A 25,613-nucleotide genomic window follows, 5' to 3' on the forward strand; every position below is an offset into this window, starting at 1 on the left:
TGCAAATGTGCTAAGGAAACAGAGGGAAGTGTGAAGCCCTAGCTGAAAACCCCAGAAACTTAAGAAACCCTTCAAATTACAACAGCTGAACACCACAGGGTTTTGTTGCTTCATGTTTGCATCATTAATCTCAAGAACTTCAAAATTTCAAAATGTAAGCTTTAAACCATATACAGCTCATTAGTTACACCTTTTGAAAGGCTTTTCCCCTCCTTGAATCAAAAAGCTCTACTCCAGAAAGTTTCAAACACTGGGCAAGATTAAAAAGGAGATTTAGGACAGAAAAAAATCTGAAGCATGAACACACAGGTCTACCCAAATTATTCTGCTTGTAGGTTTAGGTTTCATAAAAGGTGTAGGCTATGCATGCTTTCGCTCCACCAAGCTGCTTCTGTGACAAACAAACAAAAATCTGCAAGTGCAGAAAGATTCCTGTTTGGCCAAACATTCAGTGGGAATCCATTTGTTTGTACCATCCACTTTTTTTTAAATGCAACAATTGCAATAGTAACTGTAGTTTTCCACTTCCAAACTTAAACAGCTCTCAGAGCAACTGCATCCTTCAGGACAAATCAACAGAACGAATACTATAAATTTTGCAGACTGTGATCCTAAATGCCTCAGACCACCATTATGCTAAAAAGCTCCTATACAACATAATTATCTATTTAAGTTAGAGAGAGGCAGAGACTGTTAAAATTGGCCAATTTTATTCAAACAATGTTAGATGAAAACATGATTACCTTCTTAATTCAAAAAAGTTACATATTCATGTGCTTTTTATTGAAGTGAAAACTGATTCCCTCCCCTGCAGGAATATTTCAATAGAAGCCAGAATCTTGAGTAGCCCAGTTAGGTGCCTAAAAATAAATAAATAAAGATTAGCAAAAAATAAATTACTGTATTATCTATTGGCTATTGAAATTTATGAGAAATTATAAAAAAAATACTGACACATAGCTATGAAGTGGCAATACTGTTAATTAGGGAAGAATGCCCTACAAGTTTAAAGCAGATGTTGATACAGCAGAAATACATGATGCAATTAAGTTGTACAGCCTGAGCCCTCTAAGCTGGTACTTTCAAAAAGGAAAAATTCTAAATGAATCTAAAAGAAACACATAAAATAAGCAGATATATTTTTTTTAATGCAATAATATCACGTAAGTTTCACATGACTTATCTTCAACAGAATAAACTAATGCACCACTCCCTGTCCAACTCCTGTCAGTATTTCAGACAAGCAATGAGGAAGCCCAATAAAACTTTTAACACTTTCCAAGTTCTTTTAATGTGTGGTTTGGTTTTTGGGTGCTTTTGAATATATATGGCTGGGTCCTTAGTAGACCTCAGTTATTCACCTTACACTGCTGCTCTTCTTTACAACAAAGCTGCCTATGTTTCAAGGCAGACAGAGGCAAAACCAGATGACCTTGCCAACTTCTTCACTTTCACTAGTTCTACTTAAACCTCTGGCTGACCTAATTATAATCTCTAGTATTCCATGAAATGGGTTTAACAGTTAGGGTTTTGCACAACTCCTCCTTCATGTTCCAGTCTTAAGTCTTATATATACACCTACAGATATTTAAATACAACCCACTTGAAAAAAAGTAATACAACTACTTTCACAAAACAGCCTTCAAAATTAGCCCTTTTCAGGTGGTGAAGTAAACCATTTAAAGGAATTAGAGAATCAAATAGTGACAGAAATACACTTATTTATGCAACAATAAAAGGAATACTTGGTGATTAAGAGGCAGGCAAGAACAAGAATCACTGCCTAATGCTCACCATGAGGAAAAAAAAGTTTTCCAATTTTGACTCCTAGTGCCAGAACTAGAAGTGGGTATATTTGATTAATTAAAGAACAGGCTAAGAATTATACTTCAGTATATCTCACAGAAAAATAAAAAATAAAAAAAATCAGGAATTCAGAAAATCATAACTTATACTAACCTCAGATCTACCACTCTGATTCAATTTCTTCTCAATGTTCATAGCCAACATTTGACTACGGAAAGACAGGCTTTTGGTCTTTTCAATCACTTGTTGGTAAGGTGAGACTGCATTGTTGCCCATGACTACATGGCCCTAAAACACAGCAAAGATAGAACAATTAAAAAAATCACTCAGAATGCTAAGCCTTTAATAGGATGCTCTGCTTTCAAAGCTTTCACAATTCACCTTACACACAGGATCAAAACGGAATACATGAGTCACTTTACACTTTATGGGCAAAGAAAAACAGCAGAAATTAGAACTCTGTTCTTGAATACAGTAAAAGAAATCTAATGAAAAACTCAACAAATTCACTTGGATCCATGTGTACAGTCTTACCAGCTTTGAATCCAATTTGGCATCTAGTCGTGCATTTCGAATTAAATTGACAATCCATCTTTCTGCTTCTTCAGGAGTCATATTTAGTTTATCTGCCAACATACTAAAGATAACAGACTTATCAGATTGTGAAATAAGAGACTCCCTGATGTTGGTAAACACTACTAAGGACTGTGGAATACAAGTTAAGCTAACACAAAATTTGATACAGCCCTAGACTTGTATTCAATAAATACCACAAAACTGGGATGCGCACTGCCATTCGTCTGAAATGACTTTAAAGGTTACATAAATGCACTCTTGCCTCATCTCCCATCCCCACTGCTTTACACTGGGACAGTGTGAATAAGGAATTCACATCCTTAAGTAAATAATTACTCTGAACTACATCACCTTGTGGTTAAAATTTTAATCTGCACTATTTTTCTATATTCCTATTAAACCATGCCTATGCGAACATTCTTTGGGAAAAAGTCAATTAAGTAATTTAACCACAAGCTAGCAAACACCATTGTAACAAGAACAATTGAACTGATTTTCTTCTTACTTAAATCCAGCCAGCAGTCAAGAAAGTTTAGACCAATTAGTCCAGGAAAGTGTTTATCAATAAACTTCACATTGAAGCTTCAGGAGACAGAACCATGACACAGAGTATAGTATAGAAAATGTGACAGATAAAACTGCAAGAAGCTTGAGCATAGCATAAGGAGGGAAAGTGAAGGAAGACAGAGCAAGGAAAATTCTTAATGAAACACTCTTTTCCGGGAGTAATTCCTTCTGACGGCATTTCCCGTGGCTTTCCAGCCAACTCCTTCAGCTTCCTGCTGACAGTTGGCTCATACAGGACATTTATAATGCTCATTCTTCCATCAGCTTTTTGACTAAGGTAACAAACATGAGGTAAGGGCTACAGACATGACCAAAAAGCCTTCTGGCTACACTGAGTAATGACACATTCAGGTTTACAAATACACATTAACACCATTAGTGTTAAGGAATGGAAGCATGAAAAGTTGCACTCTGGATTACCATTATTCATAAAGACCCCAATTGTAGTGCAACAGAAATTACCAAATAACGATGCAGTAGTTTTATTGTTTCAAGAACATTGGTCTCTCATTTGAAGTTATAGGCAATTTCAAAGAGTACTTTCAAAAACAGTTCTTGAGATTATTTCTGTCCCTATGTCTTAAAAGAAGATTCACTTATTAGGGTCAGGATTTAAGTTCTCCTTTGCTCAGAGCACAAGTTTACTAAATTCCACGCATCTTTGTATATAAACAAGCCTATCTTGTACTGCACAAGAAAAAGAAGAATGAAACATATTCAGGTCTTCAATTAAATCCAGGCATATCAAACTAACCAAAATACATTCTGAATTATTTTCATCTATTACTGCTTGTTAAATATGGTAATTTCAAACAGTAAATTGCAGGATGATTTGGGATGTATAAATTCTACGTTACAACTGATAAAGCAACTACATCCTCTGAAAGCGTCAGCTGCTTAACAGATGTAAGTAGTAAAAAAAAAATTAACTCAGCCATCTATTTTGCACTGAACGTAAAGAATAGCAGATTTCCCACTAATTGTTTTCAAATTTGTTCTGAATAGTTAAACAGTACTTATCAAACACTGTGGTACAACCAACTAGTTTTCAACTCCAAGAATAGCAGTGAAAATCACTTGTAGACAAAGAAATGCAAGAACCATGCCTCAGTCATTTAATTGAAAGCATTCTCACTAGCAAATTTCTTCAAAACCAAGTCTGAAATGAACTAAGAAATACTTAAGCACCCCACTTAATAATCCACATCTAAAGATTGTTAAAGCTTGGTGAAATTTAAGGCTTATGTCCATTATTTGAAACACAATGACTTACTGAAAGGAATCTTACAGTAATTACCTGAAGTGATATATGGTAAGAATATCCATGTCAGTCTGAGATGTGTCTGCCTCAACTCAAAGTACATCATTCATCTCAGAGAACACTATAATGCTTATAAAATTATGACACTGCTGCCTGTATTTATGAATCACACATAACAAGGAGAGCCAAATACAACATTTTCTATCCTATTTGAAGTTGAAATAACACATAAAGCACAAAAAAATGCAAACCATAAGATAAGTGAACACTAAATAAATGACAACCATCTACCATAAACCTGGATTTGTTAAACAGAGCTTGCTTTTTCTGTTGTAACAAATCACTAGTATGTTATATACACTTTATCAGTATTTTTTGACAGACTGGAAGCATATTAAGGATACATCCTCCACACTCTTTGCTAATTGATTGGAGCCAGATCAGAGAAGCAGACTTCTTACAACAACATCTAGTCTTTAGTTAAAAAAGTTTAAGCACCTAATTTCCTTTAAAACTTGTGCTTAAATATGCAAAAGATTCACAGTACTAAAAAAATAAAATAAAATAAAAATAAATTATAGGAAATAGCAAGAAACGATCAAGAAGAACTATATTTGCATTTGTTCTTCCAAATACTTATTCAAAGACCCCTTATCCCTAAGCGTGTAGTACTCAATGTGATTTTAACTAAAGTATTAGCCTCCTTATAAAGTGAACATTAAAGTTAAGTACAAGAATTCAACTTTGAAATCTGACTGCTGTAATTTAAGTATATCACACTAGAGTTATAAAACTAGAAAGGCAACTTTCCAATTACACTTTATGATTTTACCTGATGACTGAGTAGTCTAGTACTTAAATTTACACTGTCAAACTGTCATCCAAGACTGATTTTTCTGAACTGCTGAATTAAAAAGTGATCTTACCCAATGCTGATACATTGATGGATGCGACAAAAAGTTTCAAATATAAAGAGACGGGCATTCTCAATGAAGTCCTCAAGGCATGCAACTAAGAAGAAATCATTCACAAGCACCTGCAGAGTAAGGAGAATGGGGACACTGAGGACAAACATGGAAGTAGCAATTTACTTGTACCATCAATATCAGTAAACAGTTGATCTAAGCACAGTTCTTGGTATATTCTAAGATGTGAAGGAAAAGCTACAGATTTAGAGGTTTTCATTGTTCTGCAGCTTGGTAAACTAAAATTGCATGCTAACATGATTACTGAGGTCTGACTCAACAAAATTTAGCACCCTGCTCATACTGTAGGATTCTTCTCCCACTCCACTTTGCAATTTTATCAGCATTCTCCTTACCAAGCAAACCAGCTCCTTAGCAGTGCAAGTGTGCCTATGAAGTTTAGATTACAGGACCAGCAGCCCTATGTAGTGAAGGCTATTACAAACCACCCGATTTCCAGTTAGGTGACTAATACTAATCAAAGAAAAGCCAAACCAGAGGCTGTAAGAAACAGTACTGATAGTCAGCTATTGGGAATACTGACTTCCACACGAGTGAACCCAAGTGTTAGATACCTTCTGCTGTTCACACTATATTAACTAGGAGTTTTCCAAGAATATGTACCTAGCCATCTTAATATTACTTCCATTACTTTCGACCACTACAATTCCAGGATACAGTATCCTTCACTACAAAAGGATAATCCAAGCTTTTCTCGAGCATTTCTAAAGCACTAACGGAAAAGCTGAAGCTCAGCCAAATGAACCTATCACTACTTCTAGAACTGATAAAATGTAATTTTAAAGCTATATCCTTACCATTAAGTCTTGTTTAAGTGTTACAAAATGAGTTGTGAAAAATCCACCTCCCAGCAAACCCAACTCCACACACTCATGAATTGAAGCTCATCAGAAAATATTGGCAAGGGAATCAAACACCACTTCAAACAAAATTAACTGGCCATTATGAATTTAAGAGATCTTTACATAAAGGAAAAACAGTCTTATGAATGTGACGATCCTTACTGTTTCGCACTCTCTCAGCTTCTTCTGTGCACCATCAAAATCAAAATTAACGTACAAGCATTCCACAAACTCTGTGATAGGGTCCCTGTATGTGTAGGACTCCTGTAAAAAAAATTGGGAATATTAGGAATCAATGCCACAAGGTAACTCAAATATTTCTTATATTCTTTAAAAACAATTTAATATTAGAAACAAGTCCATTATCATAGAATCAACCAGGTTGGAAATGACCTTTAAGATCATCAAGTCCAATCTTTACTCCAGCACTGCCAAGGCCACACCTAACCCATGGCATGGAGGGCCTCATCTACATAGTGTGCGAATGCTTCCAGGGACAGTGATTCCAGCACTGGCCAGGGCAGCCTGTTCCAATGCCTGAGCACCCTCTGAGGAAGGAATTATTCCTCATCTCCATCTAAACCTCCCCTGGTGCAGCTTGAGGCCATTTCCTCTTGTCCTGTCCCTTGTTCCTTGGGAGCAGAGACGAGCCCCCTCCTGGCTCCATCCTCCTGTCAGGCAGTTGTAGGGAGCGATAAGGTCCCCACTGAGCCTTCTCTTCTCCAGACTAAACGCCCAGGTCCCTCAGCAGTTCCCCATCACACTTGTGCTCCAGGCCCTGCACCAGCTACATTATCCTTCTCTAGCCTCACTCCAGCACCTCAATCTCTCCATAAACCACCTTGAAGAATAATAAGTTAAACTTCCCAATTCCTCTTTTAAAACCAGTATAACTGCACCCCCCCCACCCACAACAGCCTGGATAAACAACCACAAGTGTAGTTTCACATCCAGCTTTTAGTGCTGCAGTCTTCTGGTTTGAAAAATGTTACAGACTAGAGCTAGTTCTAGCTCAAGCCTCCAAATTTCTTAAAATACGGAAGAATAGACTGACAGACAGGCACTCTTCCTAAATTCTGGTTTCAAACAGTAGTCCAAGACTAGATATTTCATATTTCAAATTGAATCATAGAGTCATAGAATAGTTAGGGTCGGAAAGGACCTCAAGATCATAAAGTTCCAACCCCCCTGCCATGGGCAGGGACACCTCGCTCTAAACCATATTGAAGGATTGTTTGATTCAAACAGACAACGTAGCTATCAAGTAATGCTACTTTCCACATAGAATCATAGAATAGTTAGGGTTGGAAAGGACCTTAAGATCATCAAGTCCCAACCCCCCTGCCATGGGCAGGGACACCTTGCTCTAAACCATATCACCCAAGGCCTCGTCCAACCTGGCCTTGAACACTGCCAGGGATGAAGCATTCAAAACCTCTCTGGACAACCTATTCCAGTGCAACACCACCCTAACAGGAAAGAATTTCCTCCTTATATCCAGTCTAAACTTCCCCTGTTTAAGTTTTAACTCATTACCCCTTGTCCTACCACTACAGTCCCTAATGAAGAGTCCATTGCCAGCATCCCTATATGCCCCCTTCAGATACTGGAAGACTGCTATGAGGTCTCCACACAGCCTTCTCTTCTCCAAGCTGAACAGCCCCAACTTTCTCAGCCTATCTTCATACAGGAGGTGCTCCAGTCCCCTGTTCATTCTCGTGGCCCTCCTCTGGACTTGTTCCAACAGTTCCATGTCCTTTTTATGTTGAGGACACCAGAACTGCACACAATACTCCAAGTGAGGTCTCATGAGAGCAGAGTAGAGGGGCAGGATCACCTCCTTCGACCTGCTGGTCATGCTCCTTTTGATGCAGCCCAGGATGCAGTTGGCTTTCTGGGCTGCAAGCACACACTGCTGGCTCATGTTCATTTTCTCATCAACGAGCACCCCCAAGTCCTTCTCCACAGGGCTGCTCTGAATCTCTTCTCTGCCCAGCCTGTAGCTGTGCCTGGGATTGCTCCCACCCAGGTGTAGGAACTTGCACTTGGCATGGTTAAACTTCATGAGGTTGGCATCAGCCCACCTCACAAGCATGTCAAGGTCCCTCTGGATGGCATTCCTTCCCTCCAGCATATCAACCGAACCACACAACTTCGTGTCATCGGCAAACTTTCTGAGGGTGCACTCAATCCCACTTCCATGTCAGCGACGAAGATGTTAAACAAGACCGGTCCCAACACTGATCCCTGAGGGACACCACTCGTAACTGGTCTCCAGCCGGACACTGAGCCATTGACCACAACTCTGTGTGCGGCCATCCAGCCAGTTCTTTATCCACCGAGTGGTCCATCCATCAAATAGATGTCTCTCCAATTTAGAGACAAGGATGTCATGTGGGACAGTGTTGAACACTTTGCACAAGTCCAGGCAGATGACATCAAAATACTCGAATTTATTTTGGCATTAAAAAAAATTACTAAACTTTCAACTACAAGGCAGATCTATATACATCTGGGTAAATTAAGATGTAATTAAACATCCTCCAATACATCTTTAATGTACATTTTAAGACAGGTTAACTCAGTATCTGTAAATATCTGCTTCAGTATACAGTAAGATCAGCAAATTAAAGTAGTTACTAATAGATTTATCTAGATCAAAGTTGTTTTTTCTTCCTCGAAGAACTGTATTTACAGTCTTATTATCTAGGTTTAAAATTCAGTTTTATAGGTAGAGAGGTCTTCACATCACAACTGTCCTTGTTAACCACATAATTAACATCCACTATGTAAAACAGCTTTGAATCAATCATCTTCTAAAATTAACAGAGATGAACACACTGCTTACCTGTTGGCTAAATATTTGCAAAGGTTTTGCTGGTATTACCAATCTCTGATTGCCAATAGAGTAACCACCCTACCCTATGACATTTGACAAATCACTTAATTTGATGCTTTGTTTTTCTTATATAGGAAAGTCACTAGTTATCCTAGTTATTTATTTGCGTTAAAATGTATAGAACCTCTGCATTTAATGATTTAATGTAATGAACCATACAGACTAGAAGAGTACTAGAAAATAAATCAATTGTCAGATATTTCAAAATCAAAACCAACAAAGTTGGTATTTTCAAAAGGAAAACTCTAGCGATTTTTTTTATTCATACCAATTGTAGAAGATAAAACAGAAACAAAAGTTGTTGTGAAATGTTACTTCAAATATTAGAATTTCAATGTTAAAATTGGGTTTTAAGACAGAAGATGAGTCTTAACACTTCAACTGCTTTACAATTTCTTATCCTACTTTTGCGAACACTAATGCTTGGAACCAGATTAAGATACACTTAAAATTTGATCTTTGCATTGATTGTGCTTTGTATAGGTACTTAAACATCAATGCTTGAAGTAGATATAACTGATTGCTACCCTGTAATAACTTCATTGTCGCTCATACACCATAGTTTATTATTCACTATTTTGTTATAATAACAAGTGTTTAGAATGAAAACCTTTTGCCATAAGCTCCACTGCTATCAAGCACAATTCTTTTATTGCTCTTGTCCACATCTAAACCCTCATAACTGACAGAATAATTTTTAAGAAAATGCAAATAAACACAAAACAATCCACTTCAGGGGTTTTGAAATGCAAGCAAGATCCAGCAAGATCCCTTATTCATAGAACTACTTGGAGGAATGGCTGAAACACAAGAATCAGATCCAAAGCCATTTCACGCACTGCGCTGAATTTTCTGCATTTAAACACAGTAAGAATGCAAAACCAAGAGCATATTCTGCTTATTACTTGACATCAAAAGAGAAAAATTGATCATTCTGTCCTCCCACGGATTAACATGCATTTTACTTTACAGTGAAAAAACTGTTCAATGAAAGAAAAAAAAATATAGAAGTCCTAAACCAGGCATATTATTAGAAGAAAGTTATGAAGAAATTTCAGAAAAAATGATGAAAAAATTAATGGATTTCAGTCCCTACCTGCTGAATAACCTTGACTAGATCTTTCAGCACTTGTCTACGTTTTCGAACATCCTTATTTGTTATGACTGCAGTAGTCAAATATCTGAGAATATGTGGGCACATTGTCTGAATTGCATTGAGATACCTAGAAAGATACAACACAGATCAAGATCAGACAATGCAATTTTGCATCAAAACAATATTAATGATAAATAGCTTAGACACCTTTTACACAATTCAATACCAGGGTTTATGACTGACCACTTATTAAAATACAGAAGAACGATTTATTTTTGTCAATCTTTCTCGGGCACAGGGAGGAGGAAGGAAAACAAAGGGTAGAAAAGGCAGCAGTGCACTAGGGAAAGAAGAGGCTAGTACTGCAGAAGAATGGTTGGTATGCCGTGTTCAGGTCAAGGCTGGCCTTGGCTGTCAGCTACACCAGTTTCACAAGAGGGGTTTGGACAAGCACAAAGAACCACAGGAAGTCCTTTTCTGAATTGTCATCTGAGCCTGCAACTTTCCTGTTCAGCTGTCCAATGAATTAGCCCATAATTACAAGTGAGAAATTAAAAACCACCCATACCAACACATACACTATGAAACAAAGAGGAAGCAAAAAAATCCCACAAATTACCATCCCACTGTAATCATCATGCAAAAATATTCAACTGCTTTTTATTATTATTATTCCCATTGTAATATGTCATCTCCAACTAGGTACTACCTGTAGCTTAACTTCAGTGTTCAGCTGCTCTTGACCTGAAGATATACATACAAGCCAGTTGTCTCACAAATGGCTATTGCATTTCAATCTTAATTTTTATTCTCAGATTTTTCTCAAGTTGCCTTCTTAAAAAGGTTTTGTAAAATCAAAATAGAACAATACCTTCCCCTAGAGTCTTAAAAGATGTGACGGGGTTGGTAATCTAGCTTTATTCTAGTCTTTATTCCATCCCCTCAAAACACCAGAATAAAGAGTAACTTCCTACTTCCACACTGCTTCCCCTTGAAGCGGGAGTATAACCATAAAGAAAAGCTAATTATAAACACACATCAAAAACCCCAAAATAAAAATCAGAAGGCAAGCATGGAAAAAGAAAGGCTTGGAAAAAAAATATTCTAATTGTTACTGTCACTAGAGCTTCTGAAACAGCTTCAAGATAAAAATGTTTGACAAGCTTGCATGTTCATCATCTGCCTTCATTTTACAGACCGGAACACAGCACAACTTACTGTGGTTGATAGAGAAAAAGGTCAATGATATTGTCTCTCCCTTTAGGATGATTAAAAAACACAAACAAAGACCAGTGAATGAGCCAAGTTCTTTGCTGAAGAGACTGCAGCGGGGAACTGACAGACTAAAAGAAAACATAACATTGGTTTAGGTCAAACAGAACACAGTTTGCATGAACACTAATGCATGGAAACCTGTAATTGTTGAAAAGCTTGTGATTTTTCCCAGCTCCTTTTAGCTGTTAGTTAGCACTGTCAGGCTGAATTTGACCTCTAGCTCTTTAACCTGTCATCTGTTAAAGATAAACGTGCTGAATGTTATAACAAAGATAAATTTTCCACTATTATATTCTAAATTGTTTGTCAAATTTGTATTCTGTTAATGGCACCAGGATAGATTTTAGTTATCCTAAGACCACCACACTAACTTAGGTTACTCTTTCCCTTTCTAATCCTGAATTGTTTCTTGCATTCCCTCTTCAGATGTGATCTGAAGAACTACTTGGCTTCTCCTGCTTTTCAGTTTTACTTCCATTCAAAAGACTCTAGCTTTTTCACCATACACTCTCAGACAATGATGAAACACTATAACCTCTTTCAGCCAAGAATGTAACTATGTTCATTTAAGCCAGCTGATAATGACACATAAGGAATCAGCACTAAGTATCTGCATTAGCTCCAGATTTCAGCAGCACTTCAAATAGATTGCAAAGCAACACTTTGAGAATGAACTCGCACAGCAAATAATCGCTCTAAAGACCATGACAAGTAATTACTATGATTCTATCCTAAAGAAATGTTGGATACTAATGAGTAAGTCAAATTTAATAGTCTAGTTTCATAAAGAGAGAAAAATAGAGAAAAATAAAAATCTATTAACATTACTTATCTGCTACAAAGAACAATTTTGGGGAGAACAACAACAGACAAAAGCCAGTCACAAAAACCAATCAACCACCAGACACCTTTTCAAGATCCCAGTTCAGGAGAATAAAACTTCCATATTTCATACATGGCCACTGAAGCCTCATGAGTAGAGGGGAAACACTGAAAAGTCCTTAATCAATCTAGTTGCTCTGAATTAGTACTGCATTCCCACTCTTTCCCTTTATGTTTTTAGGGCACACTGAACTCAGGAGCTGACAAGAAAGCTGAACTGGTTGAAAACTATTTCCAAAACCAAGCTGTCTTGCACTTTGTGTCGAAAGTGTGGTTTCACATGAGAAGAGTGAAGTTTCGTTACAGCATTTCATTTTCATTTCGGAAAGTTAATAGTACAACTATCTGAAAGTCAAGCAGGTATTTCACACAGTGATATCTTGCCCTCAAGCTCACCTTTGAGGATAGGTTTTCTGGTCATTGGAAATACTTAAAGAATTCCCAGCTACATTTTCAAATGTGACAAGACGAAAGCAAATAATTTGAAAAGGAAGTTTTACTGGTTCTTTACAAATAGACTTCAACTATTCCACCATTATTTAGAAAATATGTTGTGAAAAGCTGGTAAACTCCTCTGAAACAGAACTGCAAGCAATTCATAATAAAACTTGAATGCTAACACCTCTAACCTCTCACCTTAATGACACGACCAAGACTTTACTTACATTATTATCTATAGTCTCCTTTAGTCTTGTGAGATCTTCCATGGCTGCATCCCAATTCTGCATCAGAATTTCAGATGCCAGTTTTCCCCACAGAGAACTCAAAGCATTTCTGTCTGTTGCTGGAACCTATTTCCAACAGCAGCAGCAAAAAAAAAAAAAAAAAAAAAAGAAATCATCATACTCTCAATTTTTCTAAATTGCTTTTAAAAAATATTTCTGGCAGTATTTTTAATTTGTAAGACTTGCAGGGTCCTATCTTGCCAATTTAAGTGCTTCTGAAGTACTGAAACACAGTTCTAACAAACCAGTCTCCTAAGGAACCCACTGCAGTAGGTAACCACCTTAAAAAACCTAGTACTCAATGTTCTTTCTGCTAATGAGTGCCAAGAAGCATATTTCTTAAAGAAATGTCCAGTAAACCTGTGATTTCATTGCAGTGAATGCTTCCTGGAAGGGTACTCCTAAGGTCAAGCAGTGTTAGTTTTATACAGGAATGAATTACACTAGGCTACTCACAGTGTCAAATTCTGTTCTCAGATCAGTTACAATAGTTCTTTCATAGGCTACATTTCATCACACAAAACTTTAAACAAATCTTCCACCAGAATTAGTAATGAAAGTCTTATACCAAGCTTTATGAAATCAGCTATTTGACATACAAGAGCATAATGCTAAGCCAAGAATTAAGAAGAATTAAAGACAGCTGCTCACAAACCTACATACATGACTTATTTTCTCTCTCAGTATACAGAATATACCTATAACACTGCCTGAGCTTTATAATCAAAACTTCGAGTAAGAATTCAGTTTGTTGCTACTTTAAACCCCACACTGATTAAGATACATATTTCCCAATTTTTCTTCTTTAATTACAGTCAATTACAGAAATTATTATTTACTCTAGCAGTATTTCAGAAAGTTAAGGATATTTTTAATGGGACTAGAAATTAGCAAGAAATAAATCTCAATATATGAGCCACTATGTATCTTCAGCAATTGCACCACAAACCCATGACTGTGAAATTTACAGTTCAAAGTACAGGTAAAAAAAAAAGTGCCAATTTAGCCAATACTTTTAGTTGTGAAGGTTCACACACACTCTACTCGTTCCAAATCATTTAATTACTAATAAATTCACAGTAACTTCCTTTAGATACTGCAGCTGCTGTAGCTACAGTACCTGGATTTTCAAGCAGTTACCTTAAACCTCCATTTGTCAGTAAAATGACCACCAATAATAAATTTACTGTGTTAAGATTCTTACAAGACACCAAATCTTCATTCTCAAAATTCACTCCCACCACAAATTGTATGAATTATAGCAATACGAAAAGCATTGCTTCAGAGACTATAATCTATTTAGTGCTACAATTCTCATTTAAGGAGCTTGCATCTCCTGGGCAAACGAGTTATACTCTTAATTCTATCACAAAATTCAAAACAAGACAGATGACAGCTCAGATGATAAGGTGATAGTTCATTACCACCAATTACACTCAAACGACCTGCAAGCTTTTCACTACTGTGAATTACATCCATGCACAAAACAAGCACTCATTTTGCTGCTAGTGTTTGGTTTGTTTTCTGGGGTTTTTTTAAACATATTTTTCAGGATACATTTGCAGTGAGGAAAGTATTTCATATTTATATGTTACCACAAGACCTAAAAACTAAGTTCTAAATTCAGCATGAAAATAACAGATTTGGTGGGCAATTGTTAGAGATTATTAACAACTAGTTTAAACTTTTGTGTGGTGCACAGTAGTTGTCTCAAAAGAAGGACAAAAGTATTAGATTTTAATTATTAATATAGACACTTACTGGTCTAAGTATTTCATTAAAATAAATAAACCACAACTCCCCCTTCTTCCCCAAGCCAACTAATATCCCAAACTTACCAGAACCCTGAAGAAGTAGAGATATTCTGCAGCTCCCGAGTAATTACCACATTCATATTGGAATTTTGCATACCTGTAGAGTGTATCTAGGTACTCCTGCCTAAACTGAAAAGGAACACAAAGAGCTTTTCTTCACTAGGAAGAGACATACTGCTGCAAGCCAATAGTAAGTTAACCTCTGAAGTGTTTAGATCCTTAGAAAGATGCTGTACACAGGAAAGACAATATTAAACTATTATACTCCTAATCAATGACACCAAATGAAAGGTTATACCAGTACCGGGAAAACTGTGAAATTCTGCATTACAAAGTAAAGCACATCTTAGTTATAAGCATGCAGCTAACATTAAGTTACAGCTTTATTTTTATTTGCATAAAAATTAAAAGCTCAAAGGCATTCAAGTAAAACACATTAGCATTAGGAATTCTGCCTATTTACAACATTGACTTGAGACAGGGCAAAATGTTAGTTTGTAATTGCTCAATGCTGCTGGTTGTGAGGGAGCCTGGGTGGACATATTTAGCTAAATTCAAACAGATAAAAGAATTAACACACTTACACCATGCTTCTCAGCTAAATAGTCAAACAGCATCCGACCATCCCTATAATGAAAAAACAAAACCACTGTTTTTGCAAAACAAACTGATTGTCACCAGTTTGTCACCAGTCACCAACACACTACACAACACAACCTTCAGCCCCTAGAAAATATCCAGAGAGAACATAAATTTAAATGATACTCCTCCACTTGTGCAAAAGCAACTGCAGAAACAGCAGGCCAATTACTCTTAAAGAGTCATGAAAAAGTTTCAAAATCTTAAAATTACTGTAATTTTAAATAAAGAATGGCACCTGCAACAATAACTGGAGTTAAAAAAGGGTAAGAGGTTTGTTTAACTTTGATGGCATAATGAGCTTTCAGCATGTAAGTTAACCTCTGATTTAAAAGAGCTTCTAATTCCACAGCAGTTTCAGAGTCTGAACTTCACAGGAGACAGGGAAAAAAGTCCAAAAACTCAAATAAAATAGAATGAGAAACTTATCCCAGTGCTAGCACTGGGCATAGCGGTTAGCAAGAATATTTCTACCACTGCATATGCCTGCAGAGTGCAAAACTTAAAAAAAAAAAAAAAAAAATCAGACTTGGTAAGTTCTAAACATCTAATTTATACATGATCACATTTCTGAAGCCTCTCTTTTAGTCAACATAGACAATAGGACAAGCAGTATTCCCTAGATCAAAGGAAGTTCAACCCTCCAGTAAGCAAATGTAACATTAGCCACCACCAGTACGTCTCACATTAATGATCAGACTTTAGATAGACATTTTTAAGCAATAGTTAAACTTTGTATTTTCTTCTCCAGTTTCTGCAATGAATCTTGATCAGCTCAGAGTGAAATTTTAGCACACCAGCTTTTCAATGCAATAAGAATTCCATTCAAACTCTGCTGCAAACATCTGGCAAGAAGAACCATAGCTGAATTCACATTTATAAATGAAAGCCAAATATTTTCAATTTGGCACTTTGATTGTACAGACTGCCCTTCTCCAATACAGAAAGAATTCCTGTCATTTTTAGTTTTCTCCAGACCCCCACTCCCCAGGCACACATCTACACCTGCAGCTCCCCCCTCCCTCCCCCCCCGCCTTCACCTCTTTTGTACATTCACGCTTCAACCAATTAATGAAACTACCGTATTTGATAGCACATGTAACCAAGATTTAACTGAAAATGTGAACATGAAGCTTGAAGTTCTTCTTGGGGGGAAAAAATAAAAGGCAACCCAAAACCCTACAAACTAACCATATATTCTGCCCCTCCCTTCCTCTCCTCCCCCCCACCCCCACCCCCAAAAAAGGGCAAATCAAAAAAAGGAAAAAAACAAACTCACAAAACCGTAAAGAAAATGACCCCTAATCCAGTAAAAGTTTATGCATTGGAAAACTTCCTCATTTACTCTGAGATCAACTGACTGCAAAGCTGTGAGCTTGTTTAATTAGAACTCATGATATAAAATTCTACACGGAAATGGCACACTGCCAAAGTAGCCAAGAATGACAATCTTCAGTAAAACTTGTGGAAGCAATGAAATAATCTCATGTTTTTTTTCCAGTGGAACATACTTCAAGCATGAGGAATACTGACTATTCCTCTATAATTTTAAAGTGAATGTCCTCCAACAGCTGCATATGAAAAAGAAAGTGAAGCATTTTTGGCTTACTCTTGAAAGAACTTCCACTTGCAAAGTCTCCTTTACACATCATCTTCTATCATTTCCCAGACTTTGATGTTCCAAACAGCACTGTCATGGAGCAAAGGCTGTGATCTAAAACCCTGATAATATGCAGCTCTAAATTTGATAGAGATTCCAAATCACCAGCAAAAATTCACAACAGCCAAAGAATCAAGAGTTGCTTTCTACTATCTAAAGCGTGCTCCTCAGGGTCTAGACAGATTGACGCCTTTCAGCCTAATTCCCCCCATTACTGTACAACTCCAACAATATGGAAGGGAACTTTTATTGAGCCAGTAACTAAAATAAATTGTTTCTGAACTGTTAAGTTTTGAGATATTTTATAAACAAAAACGATGTACCAGTTCCAGTACAAAACTTGCTACATATGAGAAGTAGTAGAGTTATGATAGCATCAAGTAGTCTTTTTTTGGTTTTTTGTTGTTGTTTTTTTTATTATTAAAATAGACCCAGTCAGCAGCTTCAAGGTGGTTGATAACAGCAACTGGGCCTTTCACTTTCAAAGCTGTATTTCCAAAAGCTGTTGACTGGCTCCTGGCTTTGCATAACCACTCAAGTCGTAAGCAAATGCATTCCTTCTCCTCATACAGTTATCTGACATAAATATCCAAGCTGAAATCAGATACAGAGATTTGATCCCGCACCTCACAGGGCTTTCCTACAACAGAAGCTTAAGTACGCTCTGGTGTTATGAAAATGGAAGATAGAAGCTTTTTCTGAAGTGCTAGAAAGCCAACAGATTTCATGATTTCTACTGACATCTTGTTTCATGTGTGCATCAAGACCCAATACACTGCACCTCGCCATTTCTGTATTGAGTTCTAAATTAGATTCTGAAAGCAATGTGCACAGGGGTGGAGGGACACAGAGGGGAAGGGAATGAGTTAACGGTTGCATAGTACTTAGCTGGTGACTGGGGTTAAACCACAAGAGTGGAGAAAACATAGGACAAGAGGGTGGATTAGGTTTATCAGCAAGTTGGGCAAAGATGGGAAAGGACAAAAGGATGCTCATCTGCACTTGAAACAAGGAGCAAAGTCTAATCAAGTTCTTCCCCCTTCAGGGACCCATTTTCTTCAGAGAGGTTGTTCCCAAACACACGTACACCTTGTCAAGATTTCGGCAGGCTAGAAGGAAGAGTTTATGCATTCAATACTCTAAGAAAATTCCAAAAGCAATGAATGACTGTCACTCGCCTGGAGTTGCGTTGTAAACATTAACAGAGATGCCTTATGCACAACAGGTAAAAGTACTGAAAAGATTGAATCATGTCCAGCAATTTCAATTACCTGACCACAAGCATTACTTAGATTTGTCTGGAAATAAAAACATCTTTTTCTTGCATTTGCTACACATATAGGATTCCTATCATCAACACCTAAGAGATACCAAGAAGCCATACTGATAAATAACATAGAAATTACCTGGTGGACTGCATTTGCCTCGTAGTCTCTGGGTCCTCAAACATCTTGACAATAGGTTCCGTTTCAGCCTGAAGCTGCTTCAGCTGTGCAACAACAGTTGTTCTCTTCTCACGCAAAGCTAAACACACAAACAAAAAAAGATTTGTGTGATGCTTAAGTTTTTATAGATGCCAACCTGTAAGTACATGGTGCTGACAGCACATTTGAACACGTACCCAATTCCTATCTCAATTGTCCTCTTAGCCAAGTCACAAAACCAGAGGTATCTAACAATTCAGTAACTTAAGAAAAGCTGATAATATTTCATAGAATCATAGAACAGTTAGGGTTGGAAAGGACCTTAAGATCATCAAGTTTCAACCCCCCTGCCATGGGCAGGGACACTTCGCCCTAAACCATATTACCCAAGGCCTCGTCCAACCTGGCCTTGAACATTGCCAGGGATGGAGCATTCACAACCTCCCTGGGCAACCTATTCCAGTGCCTCACCACCCTAACAGGAAAGAATTTCCTCCTTATATCCAATCTAAACTTCCCCTGTTTAAGTTCTAACCCATTACCCCTTATCCTACCACTACAGTCCCTATATGCCCCCTTCAGATATCCTACCACCCCCAGCATCCCTATATGCCCCCTTCAGATACTGGAAGGCTGCTACGAGGTCTCCACGCAGCCTTCTGTTCTCCAGGCTGAACAGCCCCAACTTTCTTCCTGTGCAGAATTCTAATCAAGCCACTGAAGAACAGGTATAGCTGCAGCAGTCTGTATTAAACAAGCTATTTTCAGGCTTCCACTAAGGCAGAAAGAACCTTTTAAGCAAGTTCATTTACTCCAGATAAACTTGGAAAGAAGTAAACAAGTGCTATGATACAAATAATGTTAATTTTCTCCTTTAACTGACCAGGTTCTGAAAGCACATTTTTATAAACTTTAATGACAACTGACAGGAAAAATTTAAAGCAGCTCAACCTGCAAAATTACGATTCGAAACACTATGCGTGCATAATTAGAACATTAAACCTGTTATGAAAAAAGGTGAGGAAATAGAACTAACTGCTTTATGGTGAGTGTTTTATAGACCCAAACTTCCTCACCAGCTGCTACCAGTGCAATAAAAATGAACACTTAAATAAAGCTCAGAAAACCATATATGCCTAAAAACAAAAAAACCAAAACAAAACAAACCCCTAAAAAGACCCAAACAGTAGCCTGACACTGGCTGTATGAGTCAAGAAACATGCAAGATCAGAGAAGCCAAGCCCATATCCCAGAAGAGAACAGTATGCAGGAAGCTTAAAGGGATCCATACACCAGGACACTCAGTGCCACAGTGAACCTATTAGACATCTCTTTCATGATTTGACTATGTATATGTATTCGAAAAAGAGAGTCCAAAGTGACTAACACCATAATGGTGACCCAACCTGAATTTAAGAATGACTTGCCTGATATGAAGTGTTCCAATATGGAGAAATTATCTCCAACTTCAGATGAATCTTGAAATTATAAGAGGAAGGGCAAACAAATGACAGAAAATACATTCATTTAAGAGTACAAAAATGTTTTCCTGTGACATCTCCTGGCCACATAATTGTAAGTTGTTCTCAAGGAAAACAAGACAAAAGCAATTATAAATTGTGCAGGGACATTTCTAAATATAATGGCATAAATGAACTTAGCTTTGAGTACTTAAACAAGTGAGGTCTTAAAAAAAAAAAAAAAAAGAAATCAGTGTAAAATCCTAACAAAGCCAGCAGTTCCACAAGGCAGAAACACCTGTATGTGTGGATGCATTCTGGTGTTCTGGTGTTGATGCATGAATACATGCCAGAAAGATCTCAGAGCAAGTTAAGATCTTCTCAAAGAAAGCTGTACAAGCTAGCACCCAGAACAACCGACTGCATGTGAAAGTACTACCACTGCTTACGTTAATTTTACATTGTTAAATAAGAGCCACAGATTAAATAGAAAGTCATCACATGAAAAAAAAATTGCCAATCTGATGTAAAATCTTAAGAGATATTTTGAAACTAGCATCACAAAAACATTACAAGTGTGGAAATTGTTTGACTGCATGAAGGCAGAGCTCTTCCAGTGACCAAATTCATTCAACTTATTTGCAGCTATGGACACATGAAACACACTTAGCAATCTGCTTAAGTGGTTGTAATCAGAACAGTAAAGACATTAGATGAGTTACTTTGTGGAAGTGCGCTAGGACTATTTTTTGTGCTGTTTACAATTTTAACATTTTACTACTGATAACAGTAACACTCTTCAACAGTTTAGAATGGCTGAAGAAAGGAAAGAAAGAAAGAAAGAAAGAAGAAAACCTATTCAGCTTTGAGATTTTTACAGCCCTGAAATGGTCTGACTTTTTTTTGATCAGTAGAACTGGTAAGTAAATCTAAGGGTGAAGCTATCATTACAACTGTTTTAGACTACAAAAGTGAAAACCTCTGACTCTATTTGTTATCAGTCTCACACACCATTATGTATACACCCGCAGACAAGATCTGATTGTAGCATATCTAATATTTGGTTACACACTGAATCCAGTGTTCATAAATCTATCAGTCCTCTTCATGTATTTCCAAAGAGGCTACCTGCCAACTCTCCAGTTTCAAGTGCCTGAAAAGAGTAAGACCCAGATACAGAACAACTGTTGCATCTTGTACTCGACTACGCAAAAGCAACCAAATCTCTTCCTCCTAAGCTGCAAGCAAGAACAGACTGTAGTCCCACTGATTTAGAAAAAGGAGAGAAATTCCACAAAATGGAAAAAAAATTTAGGAACAAAATTTGTATTTAAAGATTAGGGTTTGGAAGAGGAAAAAAAAAAAAAACAACACACCAAGAAACAAATAAAACAACAAAAATCAGTAGGAAAACCACAAATGAACCAAAGACCTCCCACCCACCGCTTAAAAAAAAAAAAAAAAAAAATAAAAATAAAAATCAAACAATCAAAAAAAACCCAAACTCACAAAAAAGGCAAAACAACAGAAGAACATAAATAATACCAAGAAAACCCCAAAACCAAATATGAAGGACAGAACTTAGTGAAAGTGAGTTATTCAAATTTCTCCCTTCCTCCCCAAGCACTCCTCAGGAAAATAGAAATTTAAGTAATTTAACAAGAAAGTCTCCAAAACCATGTAGAAGACAGTAAGAGATTTAACTTCTGTATTCACTATAATTGTAAATGTCATTAATAGAGAAACAGTAGTTTATACATAAACTAAGGAAAACATGTTTTTAAAAACACCTGTATTGCCACAAAGTCTAGAAATCAGTCACAGACAGACTGATTAATAGAATTACTCACAATGGAAATCCAGCCTTAGCATACTGGATGCTTTAAAGAAAAAAAAAAAAGTCTAGTAACTCCAACTCATTGTGCAACAACGTTTAACTTGGCAGATGAAAGCGAAGTGTGACTCTCTTAGGCTATTACCTTTAAAGTGCTTGAAATTAAAATTCAAATACTTCAGACATAACTCAAATACTAAGTTCCTATTAAACCAACAAACCCAAATATGGGATTAGGGGATTCCACTTGTTTCAGTATTGCACTTCTTTTCACTAAGGCCAAAGTTAAATGTAGTTTTTGTATTGCACTACATTTTTGCAGTGCAACAAGCAAGTTACCATTACATATTTATTTTAGACAGAATGACTGTAAAACAGATTTTACTTCTAAACATCTTACCATGTGGAATTTCATCAGAATAAAGATTTTTGTACACGTCCATAGCAAAATCAACCATGTTGGTATCACTAAGGAGATCCAGCTTTCCTTGGAGTAGCTCTTTTTCATTGTAGATCTGAAATAAGATTAACAGATTTCTTGAATACTATTAAATAATTTCCAGTTCATATTATGCTTATGGCACAGTTTATGGATTATTTTTTGTCCCAGTTAAATAATTCTCAACATCAAATTTCATAGCTTTACAAGACCTCACAGCTATGCCATTTAGTGTGCTTACTACACAGCCTCTCCATATTTCTAATGTTGACAAAATATCAGTACAAGTAGCAAATACAAATAATTTGAAATGAAACCATAAGGGATACTCAAGATCAAACTTTTAACTGTAGCACAAACTAATCTAAAATATGTTGTTAGGTCTATAGCATAAGAGCAAGTTTAGTTTAGCTTGTTTAACTGGATAGTCAAATTGGTTTTCAAAGCTCCTTCCCCATAATTTAGTCATGAGCTGTAAACTGCTGTTAGGTCTTGAAGATGTACGTAGAGGCCTAAACTAGAGTACATCTCAAAATTACATTTGCATGAAGGCTGTACTATAATTCACCACATCACATTCATAAATTTTTCAGATACAGAACGTACAGAAGTTTCACCAGCATGTTGGGAAAGATTTGTAAAACCAAATCTATTTAATTTGAACCAAAATATTAAAAACGCCCCTGAGATGACAGACATCAAGCAAAGTCCATACACTATACATGGAAATGGTCTGTCAAGCTGTCCCAACGCATACATGCTTAATTGATTAATTGCTAAAGTCTAAAAAAGTGCCTATTTTAAATTCAAAGCCTACGTAATTTTACACATTTTATTCCCATTTTAAAATGGATCAGACAAACTTTTCAGGTACTTTAGACTCAGCTCTCATCAGTGTAAATTATTTCCCGCATTACCAGGCTCTCTGCAGTATCGTAGCCTGAATTATATATATAAAAAGACCAAGGTGGACACGCTAGAAGAGACATGCACTTGGCTTAAACACAAATTCGTAATTACAACGATTTAGAATCAAAACTACTTATCAACACTGTCTATACTGATGCAACCCCGCATTCGGCTCTGCAGCTCCACGGCTAAGCGGCAGCATAGTGACAAGCGCCCCCAGCGAGGTTCAGAGCTAACGGGGGCTGTCTCAAGCTGTCGGGAAGCAGCAGAACACGAACCAGGGCTGTGAGAGGGAACGTTCACTTTTCCCACCCCGAAAATGAGAAAGGAAACTACACCAAATGCGAGGAAGGATAAGAAGTTTCCCCCCTCAAGCCTCCTCTCATCCCTCATGGAGAAAGCCCACACACCTCGCCCCGCGAGGTGCGGAAGCCCTGCACTCCTCCCTTCACCAGCCAGGTCTAAGACGCCCCATAGCCGGGTTCAGGCCGCACACGGCCTGAAGACGGAGACGGCCACGAAGCGCCTAGGCCCACACCGGCAGCTGGAGATAGCGCCTGCCGCTCTCACGCTCCCCGTGCTGCGGGGCCGTTTCTACCCAGTCTGGGAGAGCAACGTACCTCCTTGACGGAGAGAAACTCCAGCAGCGGGAAGACCAGGTGCCGGTCCAAGAAGTGCGCGATCTTGGTGGTCAGGTCGTACTCCGCCATCTTTGCGACAGGGACGAAAGAGAGAGGCGGGCCCCAACGGCGCGCGGGGAGGTGAAAGGCGGCCGCGGCTTTTATGGGCTGTGCGCCTGCGCGGCTCCTGTGCATGCGCATTCTGATCTCCACGGTCCCGTCTGGAGGGGGTGTGGTGGAGTGTCCCTGAGCAGTTATGTGACCGCGGCTGTGGGAGTGGATGGCCTGGGCTGGCCCGGCTGGCGGAGGGTGCGGACGGGACTTCGGCAGGGAGCTGGGACTTTGCTGTGTCGTTGCGGAGGGAATGATGGAGCTGGGTCCTGGCCTGGTTTCTGCTTGAGGCGGTTGTAGGGCCCGTCCGGGTGCGCGGTGCGGTGGGGGCGGGGCCTGCCTCGGCCTCGGCCTCGGCCTCGGCCTGGGTGAAGGAGTTGGTATAGCGCGCTAACGAGTGCTCGGTAGAGATAATTTGTCTCTCCTGGTATCAGCTTGAGTTCGATGTCTGAAGTGGTGAATTTCTCCAAAAGTGTTACAGAGTAGCTTTGAAGTGCGAGTTCAACCACTCTGTGCTTGGTGTGGGAACTTGGCTTAATTTAATCTGATAACAGAGGAGCTGGAAAAGGACCTAAAATGTTTTTGGCACCAAGTGAAATATTTTAAGTGTTGGTTTGTGTTGGCCATTTTTCTGAGCTCTTCGTGCTGAGGGCATGACAAGAGGCAATAAGGAGGGTGGAGAGCTAGCTGTCAGTGACTTACACAGTGAAATCCAACCAAGGGTGGAAATGTAATGTTGAGATTAGGAACAGAAACGGGAATCAGTAATATGGATGATGACTTGAATACTTCTTGTAGCCAGAGTAAGGAAGCATTGGAACAGGCTGCTCAGGAAAGTGGTGAAGTCACTGTCTGTGGAGGTATTTAAAAGGTGTGCAGATGTGGTGCTTGGGGACATGGTTTAGTGGTGGCCTTGGCAGTGCAAGGTTAACAGTTGGACTTAGTAGACTCTTAGAATGGTTTGTGTTGGAAAGGACCTTAAGATCATCTACTTCCAACCTTCCTGCCATGAGCAGGAACACCTGACTCTAGACCAGGTTGTCCAAGGCCCTGTCCACCCTAGATCATTTTAAAGGCCTTTTCCAATCTAAACATTTCTATGATTCCGTGATTCACCATGATGTTAACTCACCAGAACATTGATGCATCTAAAAGGTACTTTTTGCTTTTATACTGTGTAAGTTTTCTGTTGATTTTTGTCAGAACATACAGTTGATTTTAGTGAGTCAAGTCTCTTCACAAAAAGCATGACATCAGCCTTTGTCACAGGGAAACTTTCCCATCCCTAAACAGAGGCATAAATAATTTGCTTAGTGAATCATGTAACTACAGGCTATGTCTATGGCAGCTGCAGAGACTGAATAGTGAGTTAGTATAGTTGTTAGTTAGTACAGATTAGTTTTAGAGTTGGCTGGTTTGTTTTAAATGTAAATGGGAAACGAGAAATAAGGGCATGGTACATCTACTAAGCCATTCATGACATGACAGACTGGTTTTGGAGGTGAGTTTTCAGAGCAGCTCAATGATTACAATGGTAGGTATCCTGTAAGGGGAAAAAAAAGGAAGTATGCAGGATGAATGAAGTCAGTTTCTCACGTGACCATGAGTTATTAACTCTTTAATATGAATCTGTGGTCTATGAAGTTTTGTATTAGTAACAGTCTTCTCAGAATATCAGCTGTGGAAGAGAATCTCTTTATCTGCAAGACAACGTTACATTTTCCATAGTAATTGTAGGTATTACTTTGTTTTAATGGTACCTATATGGTACCCACATATCGCTGATGA

The 25,613-nt window shown here is 38.0% G+C and overlaps 1 protein-coding gene across 2 annotated transcripts; it reads right to left on the reverse strand.

The window, feature by feature from the left end:
* Nucleotides 1-693: 693 nt before the first annotated feature.
* Nucleotides 694-23,875, reverse strand: EIF3E (eukaryotic translation initiation factor 3 subunit E). Of its 2 annotated transcripts, XM_061373398.1 has the most exons (13): nt 23,715-23,875; nt 22,147-22,261; nt 18,435-18,552; nt 15,314-15,356; nt 14,754-14,858; nt 12,856-12,981; nt 11,252-11,376; nt 10,034-10,160; nt 6,201-6,302; nt 5,137-5,246; nt 2,341-2,443; nt 1,960-2,094; nt 694-860 (listed from the first exon to the last, which is right to left on the reverse strand). In XM_061373398.1, the coding sequence occupies exons 1-13, from the start codon at nt 23,802-23,804 to the stop codon at nt 822-824; spliced, it is 1,338 nt and encodes a 445-aa protein (XP_061229382.1). In that variant the 5' UTR covers nt 23,805-23,875; the 3' UTR covers nt 694-821. The 2 variants fall into 2 exon arrangements, with proteins under 2 accessions (XP_061229382.1, XP_061229383.1); XM_061373399.1 differs by lacking the exon at nt 6,201-6,302.
* Nucleotides 23,876-25,613: the final 1,738 nt, after the last annotated feature.

This window comes from Neopsephotus bourkii, unplaced genomic scaffold (genome assembly GCF_033783945.1).
Source record: "Neopsephotus bourkii isolate Nb327-2 ecotype Australia unplaced genomic scaffold, CSIRO-AGI_Nbou_v1 NB_1630, whole genome shotgun sequence".
Classification (NCBI taxonomy): domain Eukaryota; kingdom Metazoa; phylum Chordata; class Aves; order Psittaciformes; family Psittacidae; genus Neopsephotus; species Neopsephotus bourkii.

What these genes read in the sequence shown, in the direction of transcription:
- EIF3E (XM_061373398.1), bottom strand. Translation starts at nt 23,804, where the DNA reads ATGGCGGAGTACGACCTGACCACCAAGATCGCGCACTTCTTGGACCGG. An exon ending in ATTTAGCTGAGAAGCATGGT is followed by an intron (nt 14,859 to 15,313) that starts GTAAGTGTGTTA and finishes GTTCCTTTTCAG; the next exon opens with TTTAGGCAGGAGTACCTAGA. An exon ending in AGGAGACTATAGATAATAAT is followed by an intron (nt 11,377 to 12,855) that starts GTAAGTAAAGTC and finishes GTTTTCTTTTAG; the next exon opens with TCTGTCAGTTCCCCGCTGCA.